The 22,913-nt window shown below is 36.2% G+C and overlaps 1 protein-coding gene across 1 annotated transcript in view; it reads right to left on the reverse strand.

Moving 5' to 3' along the window:
* Positions 1-21,640, reverse strand: part of LOC120770632 — a 46,422-nt gene extending 24,782 nt beyond the window's left edge. Inside the window, exons 1-2 of the mRNA XM_040098234.1 lie at positions 21,569-21,640; positions 481-927 (exon numbers count right to left, since the gene is read on the reverse strand). Of these exons, the coding sequence (XP_039954168.1) occupies positions 481-908 (428 nt within the window). The 5' untranslated portion in view covers positions 909-927; positions 21,569-21,640. The remainder of the gene's footprint in view (positions 1-480; positions 928-21,568) is intronic.
* Between the last annotated feature and the right edge of the window lie 1,273 nt (positions 21,641-22,913).

Below are 22,913 nucleotides of genomic sequence, written 5' to 3' on the forward strand. Positions count from 1 at the left end.
TTATTCTAATACATAGGTAGTAGATTATGGTTAATTTGTATATTAGAGAAATTGTAAGTATTTTACATAATGTAAAAGATTTTATAATGTACATATACAAATATTTTAACAAATTTAGTTCTTAAAAAAGATTTTTTGAATTATAAAGTCGCATGACGCAACACCGGCCACCTTGACAGGATCATGATCCTTCAACTTCGACAGGCAGCAGGGCGAGCTTGTGAATAGGGCGCTTAATGGTGCCTGCTTTGGTTGCCACGTCTGCCACTCGCACCTTTCCGTCTCGTCCTTCTACGGTTGCGGCGATTCGTCCTAGTGCCCACTACTGCGGTGGCGTGTTGTCTTCGTGGACGAGGACGAGATCGCCGGGCTGCAGGTTTCGTTTCGGGTGCAGCCATTTGTTGCGCTCCTGAAGACTGGTAATGTACGTTTTGGACCACTGTCGCCAAAACTGTTGCTTTGAGACAGCAAACAAGTTGCCATCTCTCGCAACAGCGAACTGGGTCCGTTGACACTTCTGCCGGTGGTAAGGCTCGGAGGGAGCACCCTATTAGTAGGTGTGCTGGAGTCAATGCTTCGCCGTCGTTGGGATCCTGGCTCAAAGGTGCGAGGAGCCGCGAGTTGAGGATGGCCTCCACTTCGGCCAGCAGTGTTCCTAGCTCTTCGGCGGTGAGCAGCACGTTGCCCATTGCGCGCACGGCGAGGTGTTTGGCGGACTTCACTGCCGCCTCCCATAACCCGCCGAAGTGCGGCGCCCTCGATGGTATAAAGGCGAATTTGAACTCTTCTTCGGCGGCGAATTCCATTACTTCCGGAGACTGGGACAGAAACGCCTCTTTAAGTTCGCGCAACTTGCGATCGGCGCCGACGAAGTTCGTTGCGTTGTCGCTGTATATCATCTGTGGCATCCCTCGGCGACCAATGAACCTTTTTAGGGTGAGAATAAAGGAATTAGTTGATAAGTCAGAAACTAATTCTAAGTGTACTGCTTTAGACGTGAAACAAACGAAAACTGCGACATATGTTTTTACGGGTGGTCGACCGCGTATTTTTAATGTAGTATAAATTGGACCACAAAAATCTACGCCACATATAAGAAAGGGTCGTAGCGCTCGAAGTCTTTCAACTGGCAAGTTTCCCATTATTTGGGTTTGCAACTTCGGCTTATAATGAAAGCAGTGTGTACAGTTTCTTACGGTTCTACTGCATGCTTCTCTTGCATTGATCAGCCATATGCGTTCTGGAAGAAGCGCAACCAACGCTTTTGCCCCTGCGTGGTGATTTCGAAAGTGCAGGAACCGTAAATAATTAATAACGAAGTGCGAATTCTTATTTAGTAATAATGGGAATTTGGCATCGTATGGGAGAGGTGCATTTAAAAGGCGACCTCCTACTCGGATTAATTTGAATGAAAGCGACGTATCCGAGTACTCATGCAAAAACGGATTGAGTGTTAATTGGCCATAAAGCGGGGTCTTCTAGGAGGAACTGTGGACCGCCAAACCATATTGAATTATTCAATTCATCTACGTTGCAACCCCGAGACATTGATCAGCAGGATTTTTGTTTTGTTGGCACATGTCGCCAATTTATATTGTCAGTCAATTCTTGGATTTCAGACACTCTATTTGCAACAAAGGTTTGTAATGACGATGGATGCGTTTTTACCCAATGCAATACGATTTCAGAGTCTGTCCAAAATATAATTTTTTCAAATTGTCGATTCAACATTGGCGCAATTCGTGACCATAATTTGGCAAGAATATGTGCTGCCGAGAGCTCGAGACGCGGAAGAGACTTGGTCTTCAGCGGAGCCACTCTAGACTTTGCAGTAAGCAGCGTACATTTGACACCACTAGCAGATTGGCTTCGTATGTATATGCAGCATCCGTACGCTCTTAATGAAGCGTCGGAGAAGCCATGTATTTGGCAGATAGCACTCGACTCTAGATTTACGTATCGAGGAATGCTAATTGATGACAGCTGCAGTAGGTTGGCTTTGAAATTCTGCCAGCTAGTATCAAGGCGCAATGGAATCGACTCATCCCAATCTAGTTTTTGGATCCAAACCTCTTGCAATAAGATTTTTGCTTTGGTAACTAATGGGGCTAATAATATAAGAGGATCGAAAAGCCGAGCAGAGACTGATAGTATGTTTCGTTTAGTAGCTCGCAGATCATGAAAATTGGCATCCAAAACAAATCGAAACAAATCCTCTTTCGGCAACCAATGGATTCCTAGTGTTTTAGTTGAGTTTTTGTCATTGAAGCTTAATGACTTTTCAGTACAATTACTGTCGAAAAATTTAGGGTGGTTCGAAAACCACTTCGTTAAGGTGAATCCGGCCGACTTTAGTATTTTAATTACTTCACTTCTTGTAAGATCTAGAGACTCAAAATTTTCAGATCCTGTTAATAAGTCATCAACATAAAAATCTCTTTTAATGGCCAATGAACCGAGTGGATATTTAGTTGTATTAGCATCGCTGAGCATTTGTAAACAAATCGAAAAATCTTAATTTGCTCTGAGGGATGCTCTCTCCACACAAAGAGCTGACAGTTTCTGCCTTCTTCATATATGATTATTTGGCGGTACATTTTAGTAATGTCTGCCGTTAAAGCGTACTTATGTAAACGAAAACGAAGAAGAGTTGAGTACAATTCTTCTTGGATGGTTGAACCTACCATCAAATGTTCATTTAATGAAATTTGAGAAGAAGTACGACTCGACACATCAAAGACAACTCGTAATTTTGTTGTTGTGCTTTCGGGCCTCAAAACACACTGATGCGGAATGAAATAGTGTGGTTCACTCGGGATCTTATTATTTGTTGGGCTCATGTGACCCAGCGCTTTATACTCATTCATGAAGTCCAGATACATTTTACGAAGTTCTGGATCTTTCAATGTTTTCCTCTCCAGGGCCTGAAACCGCCGAACTGCGATTTCATAGGAGTGACCGAGTAACTTACGGTCAGCCTTAAAGGGCATTCTGACTTGAAGCCTTCCTGAAGGTAATACTTCAGTTGTATTGACGAAAAATTGTTCATACTCATTTTGTTCAGGTGTGAATTTGTTGCCAATTGTTTCTGAAGGAAGTTCCTCCAGAGCCCAGAATTTTTGGACTACTGAATCTATTGACGTTAAGTCTTCTTCAGTTTGGCATAATGTGCTATTTACTTCGGGAGAAGGACTAAAACTGTTGACATATCTGCCAGAAACAATCCATCTCAAAAGGGTTTTCTGTAGCGTTGGTTGATTAGGGCCACTTTTAATTTGACCAACCGCTAACAAATCGAAAAAGGTTTCTGCCCCTAATAACACATCGATCTTTTGAGATTTTTGGAATTCTGGATCCGCCAATTTAATACTGTGCGGAATTTTCCAACCATTAATATTAATGGTATGGTCTGGATGATTAGCCGAAATAGATCGCATAATCCAGAATTCCGCCGAAAATTCATAATTATTTACGCACGACTTAACAAATGCGCTTAATTTGGCCCCGACTTTTGTACTTGAATTTCCAATTCCTATAATATTTAGAGTCCTGTTTTGGCGTCGAATTCGCAGTTTTTGGGCCAAATCCTCCGTCATAAAGTTGATTTGACTTCCTGAGTCTAGCAAGGCCCTTGCGGGCAGGTACTCTCCACAAGTTGATCTCACCAGAATAACTGCTGTTGCCAACATTACTCGATCAGGAACACTTATTGTATGCATTGCGTACGTAGTTGTTGTTGGTTGCGGATGAGATTCAGCAGCGAAGGATACAGGATACTGGTGCAGTAAGGTGTGGTGGGACCGATTACACACGCGACATCGATCCGCTCTGCATTTGGATACCGTATGTCCCTTACGCAAAACATTTATGCATAAGGGCACCGATTTGACAAACTCAAATCTCTGTTGAACAGAGAGAGTTTTAAAAGTGGGGCAAGCTGTTGAATAGTGGTCCTTCGATTTACACTGCTGGCATGTCGGCTGCTTTGTATTCGCTGCAACTAAAGCGGACTTCGTTCCATTCATGTGAGGCTGCTTCACGTGGTTCGCGCTGGCTGCTGCCATGGGTCTCGTCCTCGAAGATGATGCGCCTTCAGCTGATAGGTGCTGGTACCGTCTATTTAAGGTGGCTTCACAATCCTTCCACAATGGTAACTTGTCGTAATCCAGCTGTTCTTCCCACTTTGAACTTGTGGCAGAGTCAACTTTTGTCATGACTATGTGAATAATTATCGCATTTGTGATTTGTTTCTCATCGCCCAGCGATAGCAATGAGTCATATACAGCCGACACTTCATCAATCATCGCGCGCAATGAAGGGGCTGAAGGCTTAGTGAAAGTTGGCAGCTCAAAAAGTTTTGAAATCGTATTAAAAAAATCAAACATTTATTGTCGTAAACCTTTTTTAAACTTGCCAACGCCTTCAGATAATTTTCATCCGACATTTGAAACGCCTTTACCGTGCCCAGAGCCTCCCCAGATAGACAATTAACCAGATGGTTAAATTTTTCAATATCTGGGATGTTTGGATCATTGTGAACCAAACTCTCAAACAAACTCATGAAATTTTTAAATTCCGAATATTCTCCCTTGAATTTCGGCAAATTCATTTTTGAGAGCCTTGAGCTGTGAGATGTTACGAATGATGTTTCAGCAATAGATGTTCTATTTTTGGCCAAAATTGTTTTAATTATGGATTTTGTTTCCACAATTTTCTCCTCTAACTCCCCTCGGGCCATGTCGTCTTCATCAATCTCTTCAATTTTAGATTGACATTTCATCAATTTCTCACTATGTGAGTTTAGTATATCCAGACGACATTCCAATTCGATTGAATCTAATGACATAGTCTTTTCTAGAAGACCCGTTTTTATGCGTAAAATGCTACTTTTCGCCACCGTCCTTTGACGCTTTAATGACTTTAAGTCGATCAACTCCTTAGTTGGAGAGAGGTTGGCGATAGTTGGCTTTGGCTTGCTCATTTTGCTTGTTTAAATTAAATTTCCGGAACCAAACTATACAGGTTGGCAACAGATATATTAAGAATCGATAACGAAACGAAAAATATATGTATAGCGATTCCCAAATACACGAAAGCCAGACCAATAGCAATAAAGGTTGGCAACAAATATATTTAGAATCGGTATCGAAAACGAGAAAAAATTATATCGATTCCTAAGTATACGAAAGCCAAACCTATGAAGTATGCAGAATGAGCAATAGCACAGTTGAACGTTCTTGATTTTTTTTTTTTATCGAGAAAATTTTCCAAAAAAACGGATTGTAAAACTTGATTTTGTTTAAAATTTAGAAATTTTTTTTTTTAATATATAAAATATCGCACCTTAATGTTCAACTAAGAACGCTACCGCAAATCCCACGATCCCTCTTTCACTTATGTAGATGCATAGATGCATAAATGCATATGTATGTATGTACATATATATACGTATATGAATATTAAAATATGAGAATATATGCAATATGAAAATATACGTATGTGAAAAATTGTAAAAAGAGGGAGAGCCAAAAACTGAAAGCGTGCACTTGCTCCTTTTTTATACTCTCGCAACAATGTTGCTAAGGAGAGAATTATAGTTCCTAAAAGTCCTAAAACTAAAAGAGTCAGATATAGGGTTATATATACCAAAGTGATCAGGGTGACGAGTAGAGTCGAAATCCGGATGTCTGTCTGTCCGTCTGTCCGTCCGTCCGTGCAAGCTGTAACTTGAGTAAAAAGTGAGATATCATGATGAAACTTGGTACACGTATTCCCTCCATAAGAAGGTTAAGTTCGAAGATGGGCAAAATCGGCCCACTGCCACGCCCACAAAATGGCGAAAACCGAAAACCTATAAAGTGTCATAACTAAGCCATAAATAAAGATATTAAAGTGAAATTTGGCACAAAGGATCGCATTAGAGAGGGGCATATTCGGAATTAATTTTTTCGGAAAAGTGGGCGTGGCCCCGCCCCCTACTAAGTTTTTTGTACATATCTCGGAAACTTCTACAGCTATGTCAACCAAACTCTACAGAGTCGTTTTCTTCTGGCATTTCCATATACAGTTCAAAAATGGAAGAAATCGGATAATAACCACGCCCACCTCCCATACAAAGGTTATGTTGAAAATCACTAAAAGTGCGTTAACGGACTAACAAAAAACGTCAGAAACACTAAATTTTACGGAAGAAATTGCAGAAAGAAGCTACACCCAGGCTTTTTTTAAAAATTGAAAATGGGAGTGGCCTCGCCCACTTATGGACCAAAAACCATATCTCAGGAACTACTAGACCGATTTCAATGAAATTCGGTACATAATATTTTCTTAACACCCTGATGACATGTACGAAATATAGGTGAAATCGGTTTACAACCACGCCTTCTTCCAATATAACGCTATTTTGAATTCCATCTGATGCCTTCTCTGTATAATACATATAGTACATTAGGAACCAATGATGACAGCGGAATAAAACTTTACAAAAATACGGTATTTGAAAAATATGTAAATGACGTATAATGAAATCTCGATTATCACTTTATCATGCGAGAGTATAAAATGTTCGGTGACACTCGAACTTAGCCCTTCCTTACTTGTTTTTTTTTACTTTTCGTTTTTATACTCTCGCATCAAAGTTGCTAAGGAGAGTATTATAGTTTTGTTCACATAATGGTTGTTTGTACGTCCTAAAACTAAAAGAGTCAGATATAGGGTTATATATACCAAAGTGATCAGGGTGACGAGTAGAGTCGAAATCCGGATGTCTGTCTGTCCGTCTGCCCGTCCGTCTGTCCGTCCGTCCGTCCGCAGCAAGCTGTAACTTGAGTAAAAATTGAGATATCATGATGAAACTTGGTACACGTATTCCTCCATAAGAAGGTTAAGTTCGAAGATGGGCAAAATCGGCCCACTGTCACGCCCACAAAATGGCGGAAACCGAAAACCTATAAAGTGTCATAACTAAGCCATAAATAAAGATATTAAAGTGAAATTTGGCACAAAGGATCGCATTAGAGAGGGGCATATTTGGAAGTAATTTTTTTGGAAAAGTGGGCGTGGCCCCGCCCCCTACTAAGTTTTTTGTACATATCTCAGAAACTGCTACAGCTATGTCAACCAAACTCTACAGAGTCGTTTCCTTCAGGCATTTCCAAATACAGTTCAAAAATGGAAGAAATCGGATAACAACCTCTCCCACCTCCCATACAAAGGTTATGTTGAAAATCACTAAAAGTGCGTTAACCGACTAACAAAAAACGTCAGAAACACTAAATTTTACGGAAGAAATTGCAGAAGGAAGCTACACCCAGGCTTTTTTTAAAAATTGAAAATGGGAGTGGCCTCGCCCACTTATGGACCAAAAACCATATCTCAGGAACTACTAGACCGATTTCAATGAAATTCGGTACATAATATTTTCTTAACACCCTGATGACATGTACGAAATATAGGTGAAATCGGTTTACAACCACGCCTTCTTCCAATATAACGCTATTTTGAATTCCATCTGATGCCTTCTCTGTATAATACGATATATACATTAGGAACCAATGATGACAGCGGAATAAAACTTTACAAAAATACGGTATTTGAAAAATATGTAAATGACGTATAATGAAATCTCGATTATCACTTTATCATGCGAGAGTATAAAATGTTCGGTGACACTCGAACTTAGCCCTTCCTTACTTGTTTTTTTTTTACTTTTCGTTTTTATACTCTCGCATCAAAGTTGCTAAGGAGAGTATTATAGTTTTGTTCACATAATGGTTGTTTGTAAGTCCTAAAACTAAAAGAGTCAGACATAGGGTTATATATACCAAAGTGATCAGAGTGTCGAGTAGAGTCGAAATCCGGATGTCTGTCTGTCCGTCTGTCCGTCCGTCCGTCCGTGCAAGCTGTAACTTGAGTAAAAATTGAGATATCATGATGAAACTTGGTACACGTATTCCCTCCATAAGAAGGTTAAGTTCGAAGATGGGCAAAATCGGCCCACTGCCACGCCCACAAAATGGCGGAAACCGAAAACCTATAAAATGTCATAACTAAGCCATAAATAAAGGTATTAAAGTGAAATTTGGCACAAAGGATCACACTAGGGAGGGGCATGTTTGGACGTAATTTTTCGGAAAAGTGGGCGTGGCCCCGCCACCTACAAAGTTTTTTGTTCATATCTCAGAAACTACTACAGCTATATCAACCAAACTCTTTAGAGTCGTTTCCTTCAGGCATTTCCATATACAGTTTAAAAATGGAAGAAATCGGATAATAACCACGCCCACCTCCCATACAAAGGTTATGTTGAAAATCACTAAAAGTGCGTTAACCGACTAACAAAAAACGTCAGAAACACTAAATTTTACGGAAGATATGGCAAAAGAAAGCTGCACCCAGACTTTTTTCAAAAATTGAAAATGGGCGTGGCGTCGCCCACTTATGGACCAAAAACCATATCTCAGGAACTACTCAACCGATTTCAATGAAATTCGGTATATAGTATTTTCTTTACACCCTGATGACATGTACGAAATATGGGGGAAATCGGTTCACAACCACGCCTTCTTCCAATATAACGCTATTTTGAATTCCATCTCATGCCTTCTCTGTATACATTAGGAACCAATAATGATAGCGGAATAAAACTTTACACAAATACGGTATTTGAAAAATATGTAAATGACAGATAATGAAATCTCGATTATCACTTTATCATGCGAGAGTATAAAATGTTCGGTGACACCCGAACTTAGCGCTTCCTTACTTGTTTAACGTTGTAATGCTGTATCGTTTATTTTAGGAGTGGTTAGGATCAATGTTGCTTTTGAAACATTAAGGGGCTATACCAGTGTGACACTTTTAAAAAAATGTTTTTTTGTTTTTACTTTTTCGATAGTTTATATATTGAAAAATATCTTGTGAAATCGGCTTGATTAGTTTTTGAATGGCAGCATTCTAAACAGCGACTGCTCGCAGGCATAAATCGGTCCACCTGCCTATGGACCGGTATCAATGGACTAAATTTATTTTGTGAATTGATGGATCTTCTTTCAAAATTTAATAATAATACTTTCGTTGGATGTCTTCAAAATATAACGAAAGCTGCTGAATGCATTTATTAATGGAGTACACAAAAAGCCATAGCCCAAGAAAAAGCAAAAACTTTACAGAAAGAAGGTTCGGTTGATTGCTTGACAGTTTCTGGAGACGGCACATGGAAAAAATGCGGCCACACTTCACGTTTCAGTATTACAACTCTTGCGGATAAATATAATAAAAAATTTATTGATACAATCGTAAAATCAATTTATTGTAAGACAGTGGCGTAGCTAGGGAGGCGAAGGGGCCGTCGCCCCGGGCGCAACGTCTTGGGGGCGGCAAAACGATCTTCGCTGTTTTTTAATATTCAGAAAAATACTTCAACAAATTTTTTTACAAAATATATTATAAAAGATAAAGAGTTGTACACTCACAATATAATAGTCTGAATAACAATGAAAAATATTAATTTTTACTCGAACACACTTCAGTCTTTGAATTTGTCTTATATCTTTCTTTACACTAGTGATACAACTTAAAGATGCACTTTTCTAGCTTTGATCGCTGCAAAATCACATATCATATCATCGTAATTAATATTAAAAAATATTATCTTCTGAATTAAGTACAGGATTATCATCTTCATTGTCCGTGCCTATCACGTCTGCACTATTTTTTTCCGTTTCGTCACTCTTTGGCAATTCTAAACAAAATTAGAAAGAAATATTAAAATAAACGTAGCGAATAAAAAGATAATATTCATACTAATATTATTCTAATTATTATTTTTAAAACGACGTTAAAAAGTACGTTCCTTGAAAGTTTACTTTGAGAAATTTGGCAAAATTATAAGTAGGTTATATGCTTTATATAGTCGAGAAAATGCAAGATCTCATTTAAGGCAGATTGTTCAAGCAAATTCATGTTGTTTCATATAATTTTGTATCAAAATTTAATCGGATTGACGCTATGATTAGTTATAAAATGAGAATCTAACCAATCGTATAGAATAACTTGGAAATATTTTGTATCATATTTGAACATCTATCCAACTATTGTGTCGTCATGTTAAAAATCAAGACTACAGAACAATCTAGCCGTGTCGTTCTTACCAATTTCATCTGCATCCTTATTGTATTCATTGTCAGTTTCTCCTGATGAGGTCGAGTCGTCGAATAAGCAGGCCGCACCTAGCGCAGTCGTTCCCTTGTTGATAAACGCTTCCATGAAATTTACGCTTTTTCATCTTCCGAAACTGCGCGCCACTGGGTTTGTTTCGTTTCGTTTTGCTATGTTTGAAGATAAGCTAATCTGAAGTCATAATAAATAACAGCTTCTTTGGTATAATATACTGATTGTTATAATTACTGATTATAATGCAAATGATTTAAATTATCTACTACAGTAACAAATATATACACTATTTGAATCAGTAACGACTTTCGTGCTTAAGGTAGTACGAGCGTGTATTCGTTTTTGAATGATTTTTTTTCCATTTTCAAGAAACATTTGTAACAGTATTTTTATTTTCACTCTGTCGTCGCGACGTGTGACTCTCACAGTTACCCTATGCTTTGAATGTAACAAATGCTTTTATTTCTCCAAATTTTCAAAAATGGTATTTAAAAACTCCAATTCGGGCAAAAATTCCTGCAAATTGTGTCAAAAGTGTACAAGATATAGGGCGAAAATTGGCTTTTTCTATGGCTTTTAATAAGATTTCTTGTAAATTTACTGTCAATTTCCTCAAAAAACGTATTCTGAGAATTTCGGAACTTCAGAATTTTCGTGGCTTCTAGTTCCTAAATTTTATATACTTAATAGCGAAGATATTTTGTAAAAATTCACTTTTGTTCGAACCACCTCATGAAACTTGTAGGTAGAAAGACAAAGGGGGCGGCAGAACATCCTTGGCCCCAGGCGCCCGAAGTTACGCCACTGTTGTATAGAGTTGTGAACTATGGGAAAAGAAAAAATATTCTCATCCTGAACAATATGAAGAATGGTATGAAAAGCGTGACGATTGCGATGCAAATCATGTTGGAACGGCTGGAAAAATGGAAGTTGACAGTGTAAAAGACATTTTTGGCTACTCGATTGATCAATACGGAGCGAAATACGTTCGCTATATTGGCGACGGTGATAGTGCCACATACAAAGGCTTATTGGATTTGAATCCATACGACGATATACATATAGAAAAAAGAGATGACATCCGAATCAAGCAGGCGGAGATACGTCACGCGGCGTCCTCAAAAGAGGGAAAAAACAATCCGGAGACAAGCATTATCATCTTTGCAGGCATATTTCGAGGAATCAAGGGCTTGTATGGAAAACTTTCGCATTTGACGTGGTATCTTCACGAAATTTGACATGGATTACTGCTTAAGGTAACAATATAATCTCCAAAAAAATTGTTCAGAACGAATTACTATAGCATATATGTAGCTTCCATACAAACTGAACACATAGTTACTAACAGAAGTGCACCTGTGAAGGGTATTTAGCTTCATTGCAACCGAAGTTAACGTTGTTTTCTTATTTTTCAATATTTTTGTATAAAAAAAATTTAATATAGCTAAAAATATACTTTATTACGTCCATAGAGCGTCGAAACATTCAATCTAGTACTTTCTTTTAAACAAATTCACGAAAATCGCCTAATTTTTCATGCGTTATACTGGTATAGCCCCTTAATGTGAGAAGACGGAGCTCTTGATGTACTCAATCCATGCAATATTACTCATTAATTTATTTTTTACATATATTTACCTTGTATGAATATACTCAATCATCAAAAAACTATTTTCAGTTTTTTGTTTGCAAATTAACAATTCGGTCAGTTTTTTTTTGATCTTCTTAAAGTGTAATGTCGTGTCGTATTAATAAATTATTACTAATAAGAAAAGTGAGTGCTCATTACAAGAAACACTTTGAAAAAGCATCCTAAAGATTTCAAATGGACTGCAAATTATTTAAATATGAAATGTGCACTTCCGACAATGAGGACAAAAGTATTGCTTTTTGCTTTTGAGAAGAAACCACCACTCAGTCTAAGAGAAGCTAAAGAAAAGCTTTATTTTAACAAGTAGGAAAACAAAACCATGATTTGAGCAATGTCATATCTACAGATGAGTTAATTTTTTTCCACGCCTCAAGACATGTTTGGCTAGGAAAAGGACAAAACAGTATGAAGATTTGTGTATATATTTATTGAAGTATCGAATTTCTTTACACAAAAATTTCTGACTGAGTAAGCTGATGTCAATATTTTAAAAACGGTTGATTCTCAAATTGCTTGGTATAATATAAAGAGGACCACCATGGCACTAATACAAATGTTACAGTAGACATACGTATATTCTATGGGCTATTGTACGTAACCAATATTTATGTACATACTCAGAAACATACACATGTATAAACATGTATTTGCGCGCACTTAACATACGCAAATTTAAATGTCAGCACAACAAATGCCAAACAAACACTAATAATCAAACAACTTTAAAAAGCAAATATGTACTAACACATCATGCATACACATATTTATTCCCTGTACATATCCATATGAAATGCATTACGTTGTCAATATTCAGATGCCATGGCACGGCGATAAAGGTCGCCCAAACACATCGCTTATTAATTACCATACTGTTGGGCGTCGAAGAACTTGAACCAGCAAATCAACTACCTACGGCGCCAATGATGATTTAAGTGTCCACAGAGCATTGAAAAGGTGTTCTAGGCAATGTATATAAAATATTCGAACCCACAAGTCAAAGAATTGTGGTTGTATACATTTTATAATGTTGCGCCACAACTTAACTATTTAAATATAAACAGAAGTTTACCTGTACATTCACATCCACCATGTAAGAGATATATTCTGTCGCTAAGGTATTAATATGCTTTAACTTTGTTCAGCTTCATTCTAAAAGTCTACAACCACACGTTTTACACTCACGTACTTTTCACATAAATACAATATGATATATACTATATAACGATCCTGAGTATGTACTTAGGTATTGCTCATAAAGAGCCCTCATATACATATTTTTAATTTATGCGCGAATTAAAATTTCTATTGTACAGGTAATGCAATATTGCTAAACGGGAAATAATTTTTAAGAGCAATAATTTGCAAATGACACTATGAAATTCTTAAGTGCAAAGAAGGCAAACTCTATAATTAAAATACAATTTCATGTTCATAGAAGCTACGTAAAAATATTAAAGATCTTAAAGGGTGTTTTTTTGAAATGTTGTTGAAGAAACAAAACGTGTTTACAAAAGTAAGGTCCATATTCCCATTTATCAAACAGAATATTCGTATCGTCCGTAGATCTTATCTCGAATGATAACAAAGCTTGTAAAAATTCGATATTACTCGTTATGAGCGAACTTCGATAATCAACCAATTTCCGGCATATTTGAAATGAAAGCTGTTCTCAAGGAAAAGCAGATTTATATATTTTGCATAGTCAGTATTTATGGCCTGAATTTTAAAAAACCTTGATATAGTCCGTTTTAGTATGGAATCTGTTCTTAGTCAGAAGATGGGAGTTTAGCAATGAAAACAAGCATAGTATTTGCACACATTTGGTTATAGACTTTCGCTCTATGACTACGATAAATACTTCGAACAAATTCATGTTCAAAATAATGTGGATTTTATAATAGTATATGTTTATTAAAGCGACGAATATAAGTTGTTGGAGAAAGTTTTCCTTTCAATCACCTAAAAAATAAAATAATTTTGGTAGCGAAATCAAATTAAAGACCATAAGCATATATTGCATGATACTTTCGGAGGAATTTTTCGAACGTATAAGACACCAGGTAACTCTTTAAAAGTTTCTAATATTTGGTTCACAAAATATTGTAAAATTTTTTATAACCCGAACCGTTTAAATCCTTTGACTATGTAGTATCTTTGTGATTAATTAAGACACCTCACTTTAAGTTTAAAATTAACTTATTTCTCTTAAATGTCAAGTAAACTAAAAAATAAACTTCGATACTTTCTAACCATAGAGCTCTCAATACGTAATCCTGAACAGGGAATATTAAGTTTCCCACCGTATTTGTAACGCCCAAAAAGAGACGTGGGAATTACTCTGGGCAAAAAAAGTAAGACTTTCTAATTTAAATTTCGCATGAAAACCCATTTGTTAAAATATTTCTTTTCTTGGTTGGTATGATTATCATCTGTGTAAATGTCAAATCAAGAAAACACTTGTGTTAATATACGCTTGTTCTTCTAAAGTACATAAAGTCGATTCGGCGCTTTTTACGATGAGTAAATTTATTCAATAAGCAAGTTCCATTAAATTAAATAAAAACCACATCCAGAACGGTCATAAATCAACTGATGACCAACACATCAATATAATTAAAGAATTGGTGCCTGAGAATCGATGATTAACACTGACATCTTTCGAATATCAGAAGCATTTGCGAAAACTATTTTGAAAAATCATTTGGCGATGAAACTTACAGCCCGGAAGCAGACGATCAAACGGTCGAATATCTTGGCAAAGGTGAGCGGAATTCGAAAAACCACGTCAAAGCAGGACAAACATTAAGGTTATGTTAACAGTTGTCCTCGATTATCGAGGTGTGGAGCACTCCGAATTCCTTCCGACTGGCCAAACCGTTAACAAGGAGTACTATTTGAGTGCTATGTGTCGTTTGTGAGAAGCTACTCGAAAACTGGTGATTTTTGCTTCACGATAACGCACCGTCGCATACTGCATGGATTCTTCGTTAGTTTTTCGGCAAATTTTCAACCGGTATCGCGCCGCTAACACCAATTCGCCTGATTTGACTTCGTGTGACTTCTGGGAAACCGTTTCGAGTCAATTGATGACGATGAAGGTTATCTCAGAAATAGATTTTAACACCTGTTTCGAAGATTAGAAAAGACGTTGGCACAAATATATTGTGGTGAAGGGCTTACGTGAGAGGAGGACGATATAAATTTTGAAGAAAATTATGGCTTCGGTGCAGTCGAAGTTAAAGTTTTTTTTTGTTGTGAACCCTTGTAGTGATATTGTATTTTATTATGTTATTATGCTTCAGCAAATAAGTTCAGATGCTTAATAAAGCTGATTCAAATCGGCACAATATATTAAATGAAATTTATTATCATCTGCCAGTATTGCGTATTCCAAAGTAAACCGGATGTTTTCTATATGTCGTCTGATGCGTTAGAATGTGGTATCTTTATGGATTGTCCAGTGAGAATTTCATGACGTTTCATTGATTGGAAGTGAAGTTATTGCGTTTTAAGTGTCAGTATATTTGTGTTATCGGTGCAAAAATAAGATTCGAACAAGAGCTTTTACCGAAACGTTTCAATTGATGAAACAAGTTTATGGCGATGATTGCCTATCCCGTAGCAGAGAGCACAAGTGGTTTCAACATATTCGAAACTGTGCGTAAATTTATCAAAAATCAGCCGAAGTCATCATTGAAATTCATGGAAATGGAATTGAACATCTCCAAAACATTGATTTATCGCATTTTGACCAAACATTTAGGCTTACGAAAGGTGTGTGCACGGTTTGGTCCGCACAAATTGACTGCCATATGGCATCGTGCGACTTCTTCTTTTTCGGAAAAAATGCATTTGCCCATAAAAAGCAAGCGCTATGCAGACGAAGAGGCCATTCGAAAGGCTTGCACCGGCATACTGGTGGCCATACCGGCCAACGAGCAAAAACACCGTTCGACATGCTTTTGGACCATATAAAAAGCTGTATTCAAGCAGAAGGAGACTATTTTGAATAAAATAAATTGATTTTAATGAAAAAGCCATTTGTTCTGCTTACTACGGAAATCATTTTGTATATAACAATCTGTTCGTGATATTATTGTCTGAGATATTATTGTGACCCTGTAGGATTTTTTTATACTCTAACAATGTTGCTAAGGAGAGTATTATAGTTTTGTTCACATAACGGTTGGTTGTAAGTCCTAAAACTAAAAGAGTCAGATATAGGGTTATATATACCAAAGTGATCAGGGTGACGAGTAGAGTCGAAATCCGGATGTCTGTCTGTCCGTCCGTGCAAGCTGTAACTTGAGTAAAAATTGAGATATCATGATGAAACTTGGTACACGTATTCCTTGGCTCCTTAAGAAGGTTAAGTTCGAAGATGGGCAAAATCGGCATACTGCCACGCCCACAAAATGGCGGAAACCAAAAACCTATAAAGTGTTATAACTAAGCCATAAATAAAGATATTAAAGTAAAATTTGGCACAAAGGATCGCATTAGGGAGGGGCATATGTGGACGCAATTTTTTTGGAAATTGACTGTATTTGTTGTACATATCTCGGAAGCTACTATAGCTATGTCAACCAAACTCTACAGAGTCGTTTTCTTCAGGCATTTCCATATGCAGTTCAAAAATGGAAGAAATCGGATAATAACCACGCCCACTTCCCATACAAAGGTTATGTTGAAAATCACTAAAAGTGCGTTAACCGACAAACAAAAAACATCAGAAACACTCAATTTTACGGAAGAAATGGCAGAAGGAAACTGCCACCAGGCTTTTTTTAAAAATTGAAAATGGGCGTGGCCTCGCCCACTTATGGACCAAAAACCATGTCTCAGGAACTACTAAACCAATTTCAATGAAATTCGGTATATAATATTTTCTTAACACCCTGATGACATGTACGAAATATGGGTGAAATCGGTTTACAACCACGCCTTCTTCCAATATAACGCTATTTTGAATTCCATCTGATGCCTTTTCTGTATAATACGAGTATATACATTAGGAACCAATGATGATAGCGGAATAAAACTTTACAAAAATACGGTATTTGAAAAATATGTAAATGACATATAATGAAATCTCGATTGTCACTTTATCATGCGAGAGTATAAAATGTTCGGGGACACCCGAACTTAGCCCTTCCTTACTTGTTTTGGTTATTTTCGGTCGTTACTTTCTTAAACATGTATTACCTTATTAATTACTTAAAAAATTAAAAACAAAATTACAAAAATAATAAAAAACATTAAACAGGTGGCAAGTTCCCGTAGCAAGCAGTCTCGTTAGCTAAAAGAACTTTGCTACCCAAAACATAATATTTTTCACCTAATTTTCTATATGTTTTGAACTTTTATAAAAGTAGCAGCAATCTTAAATGATTGCTTACATGTTGGAAAAAATACCAGTATATAAAAGAAATACTTAAGCCTGCCTTAAGTTAATGCTGTGTAGTTTAAGTTTATAATGGAATTTAGTATCACGCAATTTCTCTGCAGTATATTTTATTCTTCACAATATTTTCCTATTTAGCTGCAGTCTTAAGTGTATCATTATGTATGGTATACACTTGTGAAATTTTCGACATACGAGACTTCAGGCAGCACGCTCCAACAATTTGGATAAATACACAAATAAAGCAGCAAATAAAAGCACATTATCAATCAAGTTAACACTCTCAATCTAAACGTTCACTTATTCACGAGACATAGACTCCTGCGGAGCTGAATGTATTGATATAGAAGAGAATTTGCTTGAATTTGGATAGACATATGTAGGAAATAAGTATACTCTGAATAATTTTTAGTAAGCAAGTATATACTGATTTAGTTGTATCTTTATTCACATTCAAAAAGCAACTGTCCAGTTTATCCGTTGTCGAGTACGCGTCTCGCATATTCGTCAAGTTGGGATTGACTACGGCTACTATAGCATGGTTGCATTCTTTCGTATTTATGTAGTTTAAGTTAAAAATGTAAGTAATAGGTGTTTAGTTAGAAATGTAAGTAAACAATAATATATTTATATATATTAATATTAATATATCTGTCCGCTTCGAGTTGTCCGTCCGTGTACGTTTTCTACACATATATATATATATACAGTTTTCGGACATCCGCTTATCAATGAAAAATCTATAACATCATTTGTTTAATATTTGTTGTTTGTCAACTAGCATGAATTTTGGCATAGATCGCCCCACTTGTCTTATATATCTGTCTGTTGTATTTATATTTTAAACCGGAACTAATAGCGACGCAAGAATCGAAAAGCTATCTCACATAACTACGCCTTCTATATATTTTCATCTTCTATCTCTACAAGAAAAAAGAGACTAGTAACACAATTACTTTGGAAACATAATATTCGCTAGCTGATTGATCTGATTCGCATGGTCTGCAGATTATTACGGAAAAATATAGCGTACTTAAAGTAGGCAGCCGGTACTTACATCCTAACCTGCTCAGCTGTCTAGAACTGGATGCTAATCAATTTGTTTGAGGATCCTCCGAAAGCAGTAAAGGACGAAAATGTGTAAATTACGGAAATAGCTGTGTTGTATACAAATAACTGTACATATGTATATATATGTCTTCTACGACTGTGTGGTTAACTGTTCACACCAAGTTTGCATGTAAATCACACAAATGATTTTATGTGTATGTGTTTGTTTGTGTCTAGTCGTAAAAAAATGGCGCTAGTCCAAAACTTGGCAATATTTCATGCTTGTTTCCTTCGCCATTTTTTACTTGCGCGCATTTTTCGATTGGTAATGTACGTGCTATCGTGTAAGTTTCAAGTTTTGACGTATGCACTTGACTCGGAATTTTAATTCGCAGATGTCAGTTGCTCGATATTTTCCGGCTGAGTATAACTGTTGGAAATATTTGTGCGCTTATCTGTCAGTGTTACTGGAGATACTTAATACTCGCAGAAAACAGTATCCCGTAATATGTAATATAATTTGTTTGCGGTATGTACATATACAGCTGAGGACACATAAGTGGCACATTTTTTTATCTTCTTATTTGTGTTACAGTATCATAAATGTTTTTAATAAATAACAAGTGTTTGGGTTTTTTTAAAAGGTTCAATCTTTGTCTTTAATAACAGTACAAAATTCATTGCTAACAAGTAAGGAAGTTCGGGTGTCACCGAACATTTTATACTCTCGCATGATAAAGTGATAATCGAGATTTCATTATACGTCATTTACATATTTTTCAAATACCGTATTTGTGTAAAATTTTATTCCGCTATCATCATTGGTTCCTAATGTATATGTACGTATATTATACAGAGAAGGCATCAGATGGAATTCAAAATAGCGTTATATTGGAAGAAGGCGTGGTTATGAACCGATTTCACCCATATTTCGTACATGTCATCAGGGTGTTAAGAAAATATTATATACCGAATTTCATTGAAATTGGTTTAGTAGTTCCTGAGATATGGTTTTTGGTCCATAAGTGGGCGAGGCCACGCCCATTTTCAATTTTTAAAAAAAGCCTGGATGCAGTTTCCTTCTGCCATTTCTTCCGTAAAATTGAGTGTTTCTGATGTTTTTTGTTAGTCGGTTAACGCACTTTTAGTGATTTTCAACATAACCTTTGTATGGGAGGTGGGCGTGGTTATTATCCGATTTCTTCCATTTTTAAACAGTATATGGAAATATCTGAAGAAAACGACTCTGTTGAGGTTGGTTGACATAGCTATAGTAGTTTCCGAGATATGTAAAAAAAACTTAGTAGGGGGCGGGGCCACGCCCACTTTTCCAAAAAAATTACGTCCGAGTATGTCACTCTCTAATGCGATCCTTTGTGCCAAATTTCACTTTAATATCTTTATTTATGGCTTAGTTATGACACTTTCGAACTTAGCTTTCTTATTGAGCCAAGGAATACGTGTACCAAGTTTCATCATGATATCTCAATTTTTACTCAAGTTACAGCTTGCACGGACGGACGGACGGACGGACAGACGGACGGACGGACAGACAGATATCCGGATTTCAACTCTACTCGTCACCCTGATCACTTTGGTATATATAACCCTATATCTGACTCTTTTAGTTTTAGGACTTACAAACAACCGTTATGTGAACAAAACTATAATACTGTCCTTAGCAACTTTGTTGCGAGAGTATAAAAAAACAATCATCAAAATGCGAAAATTTTGGTATAATGAGCTGAACGCAAAAATGGCACAATCTAAAAAAAGTTAATAATTTAGTTCAAATCGCATTTCTATAAATTTTGATCCATACAAATACTTATACTTTCTACGAGATTCTGACATGTAGCTTTTGGTATAGCGTACCAAGTTTTTTTAACTGCAGAAAAGAGATCGTCCATATTTTTTAATTAACCTTTGCAATTTCAGTCTTGATTTCATTCCACTGGTCTTCAATTGGATTTAAGTCAGGACTTTGCGCTGGCCAATCCAAACTATCTATCCTTCTGCAGAAACCAATTTTTGACTAGCAACGAGTCGTGTTTGAGATAGTCGTCTTGCATGAATTTCCATTTAATTGGCATAGACTCAAAAGCATATGGTTCCATATGGTTTTTTAAAATGTGCAGGTACTGAAACTTGTCCATTTTTCTATTGATCCTTACGAGCGGGCCTACACCATGCCAAGAAAATGCTCCCTAAGTCATAATATCCGCCACCATGCTTTATCGTCTTCTGAATGTACCTAGGATTATATTTTGAAATATCTTTTTTTAAAGGAGTGGATTCTTCCTCGTTATGCGTCCGAACAATTTTGATTGATTCAGATGTCTTCTGACAAGTCTAGAAGATATTCCTAATTCCGATGATTGGTTGATATCAGTTGCTACCTGCCGTGATGATTTAAATGGATAATTTTTGACGATTCAACTACAGCAGCGTCTTTACGCGTATCCATTTTACATGGTCTTGGCTTCCGAATCCTGCCTTTGACCAATACTTGGGAGTTCTTCATACATGATTTGATTGCGTTGTATACTTTTTTACGAGAAATTTCTATTAGTTTGGTATATGCTACTTTTTGCCCTTTTTTATGCAAGTTCCAAATAATTCCCCTTTCTTTTATTGTAGTGTACTTTCCGGATCCCATTTCATATTATTTCTTTCACTGAAATACTTTCAATTATTTATTTTTGAACAACACAAAAATTATATTCTTAAATTAAAATCTGCGCGAGTCCTACTTCTGCGAAGTAATCTGTGCCATTTATGTGTCCACTCAAAATCAGCTTTGACTACACATAATTGATAACGGTAAGCAAAAAGCAAAAATTAACGGAATATTTGGGCAGTACAGTACAACGCTAGTACAGCAGCTCCAAATTGAATGCAAAATTTTTACATTTTAAACAACTTTAACTTAAACAATTTTAGCATTTATATGAAATGAAACTTTGTGCCATTTATGTGTCCATAGCTGTACATATATCAATTAGTTCCGGGTTTGTCTTCGCTTATTAAGAGGTTAGTGGTAGTCAGAATTTTATTTTCTGTTTTCTTTTTTGAAAGTACAAAATCTTAGAATTATTCTCCGAAGATTTGATATAAATCCCACAAATGCTTTTTGATAATACATATCAGATGTAGCAAATGTGTTATGAAACCTTTGAGAAGTGGCTGTTTGAAGCTGCTGCAAGCGGCAGATTTTTGGTGCTTTTTCGAACATACTCAAGCAAGTGGAGAGCTTGCTACTTATACTTCTCGAAGTTATTCTTTCTTACCTTCCGATGTTGTAGAAGAATCGAAGCAAATTTATGAATATTTAGTAGCTCAAAAGCAATATTCCTGATTTCATTGCTGCAGATGATTGGTCGCCTAGAAGTTCGGATTTGAACCCATTGGACTACAGTTTTTGTCTAAAGTTCCAAAACATAAACCCTTGAATATCTCATAGAAATTGGGACGGTCTCAAAAATAGAAACTGTGAGTGCTGTTATTGAAATGAAAAAAAAATAAATCATTTCGAAAAATTTTTTACATCGGTCATATTATACAATATGTATATGCATTATTAAACATTGTAATAATAGAAAATGTATTATAAAGTAGTTTTATTTTTATATTGGACAAAACTTATAAGAGAGGTTGTGACGAGACTAAGTATAACACATACATTGTCATACTTATATTTATTGGCATGTATTTTGTGTACGTTAAAAGCACTGTATATTTTTTGTATATTTAGTATTCAGTACAATTTTCATATTGTCTCTAAACGCGTCTGTAAAATAATCACTACTCAGTGATTTGATTTGCTTTCGTCTCATTTGTATGCGTTTTAGCTGTCATATATACGTATGCTTATAACTTTTGAAAGTATATTCACGGTTATATTTTTTATTTCATACGTATACATATGTATACAGTGAAGTCCTGTGGATTATCAGCACTTCAAATGTAGCAATTTTGTTCAATAATGTACCTATTCCAGTGAGCTTCATCTATTACTTTGAAAATAAATTTGCATAATTTGGTGAAGTTGTCTGCGAGGAGGTATGTTTCTTATTAAATATTATACCAAACTGAGGACATATCAATGAATAACACAAACCAACGCACCACACTTATTTCTTATTAATATAGATGAAAACATAAAACTAATAATTCAGAATAAATTACAATTGAACGGTTAGCAATTCACTGCTTCGTCTGTGTTTTTTTGGTGATTTCTGATAACTAGGGATTGCAGCCAAAATTAATGCGTGTAATCCATTTAACATCCTACTTAAAATTTTAAACATTTTTTATTATTCTCATTTTCTTTTCTGACCTAAGAGAGCACGAGTCACAAATATTTCACAAACTTTAAACTTTAGAGGAGGGTAATCTCGACTATTTTTTGTGCTGCCGTTGTTGTTGTTGCTGTTTTTGTGTTTCGTAATTTGTTATGAGGATAATTGTATGTGAACGATTCTGTCAACTCAAGACCTCAATTTTGATGTGGATATAAGTTGCACTAGTTGTTTTAATTAAGAACTTTTTACATCATGCGGAAATTATTTTATCATCTTGTGATTGTCAAATACATGTAGTATGAACTATTAGACGTTTTTCATTTTTTGTGGT

The sequence above is a fragment of the Bactrocera tryoni genome, chromosome 3 (genome assembly GCF_016617805.1).
Source record: "Bactrocera tryoni isolate S06 chromosome 3, CSIRO_BtryS06_freeze2, whole genome shotgun sequence".
NCBI classification, from domain to species: domain Eukaryota; kingdom Metazoa; phylum Arthropoda; class Insecta; order Diptera; family Tephritidae; genus Bactrocera; species Bactrocera tryoni.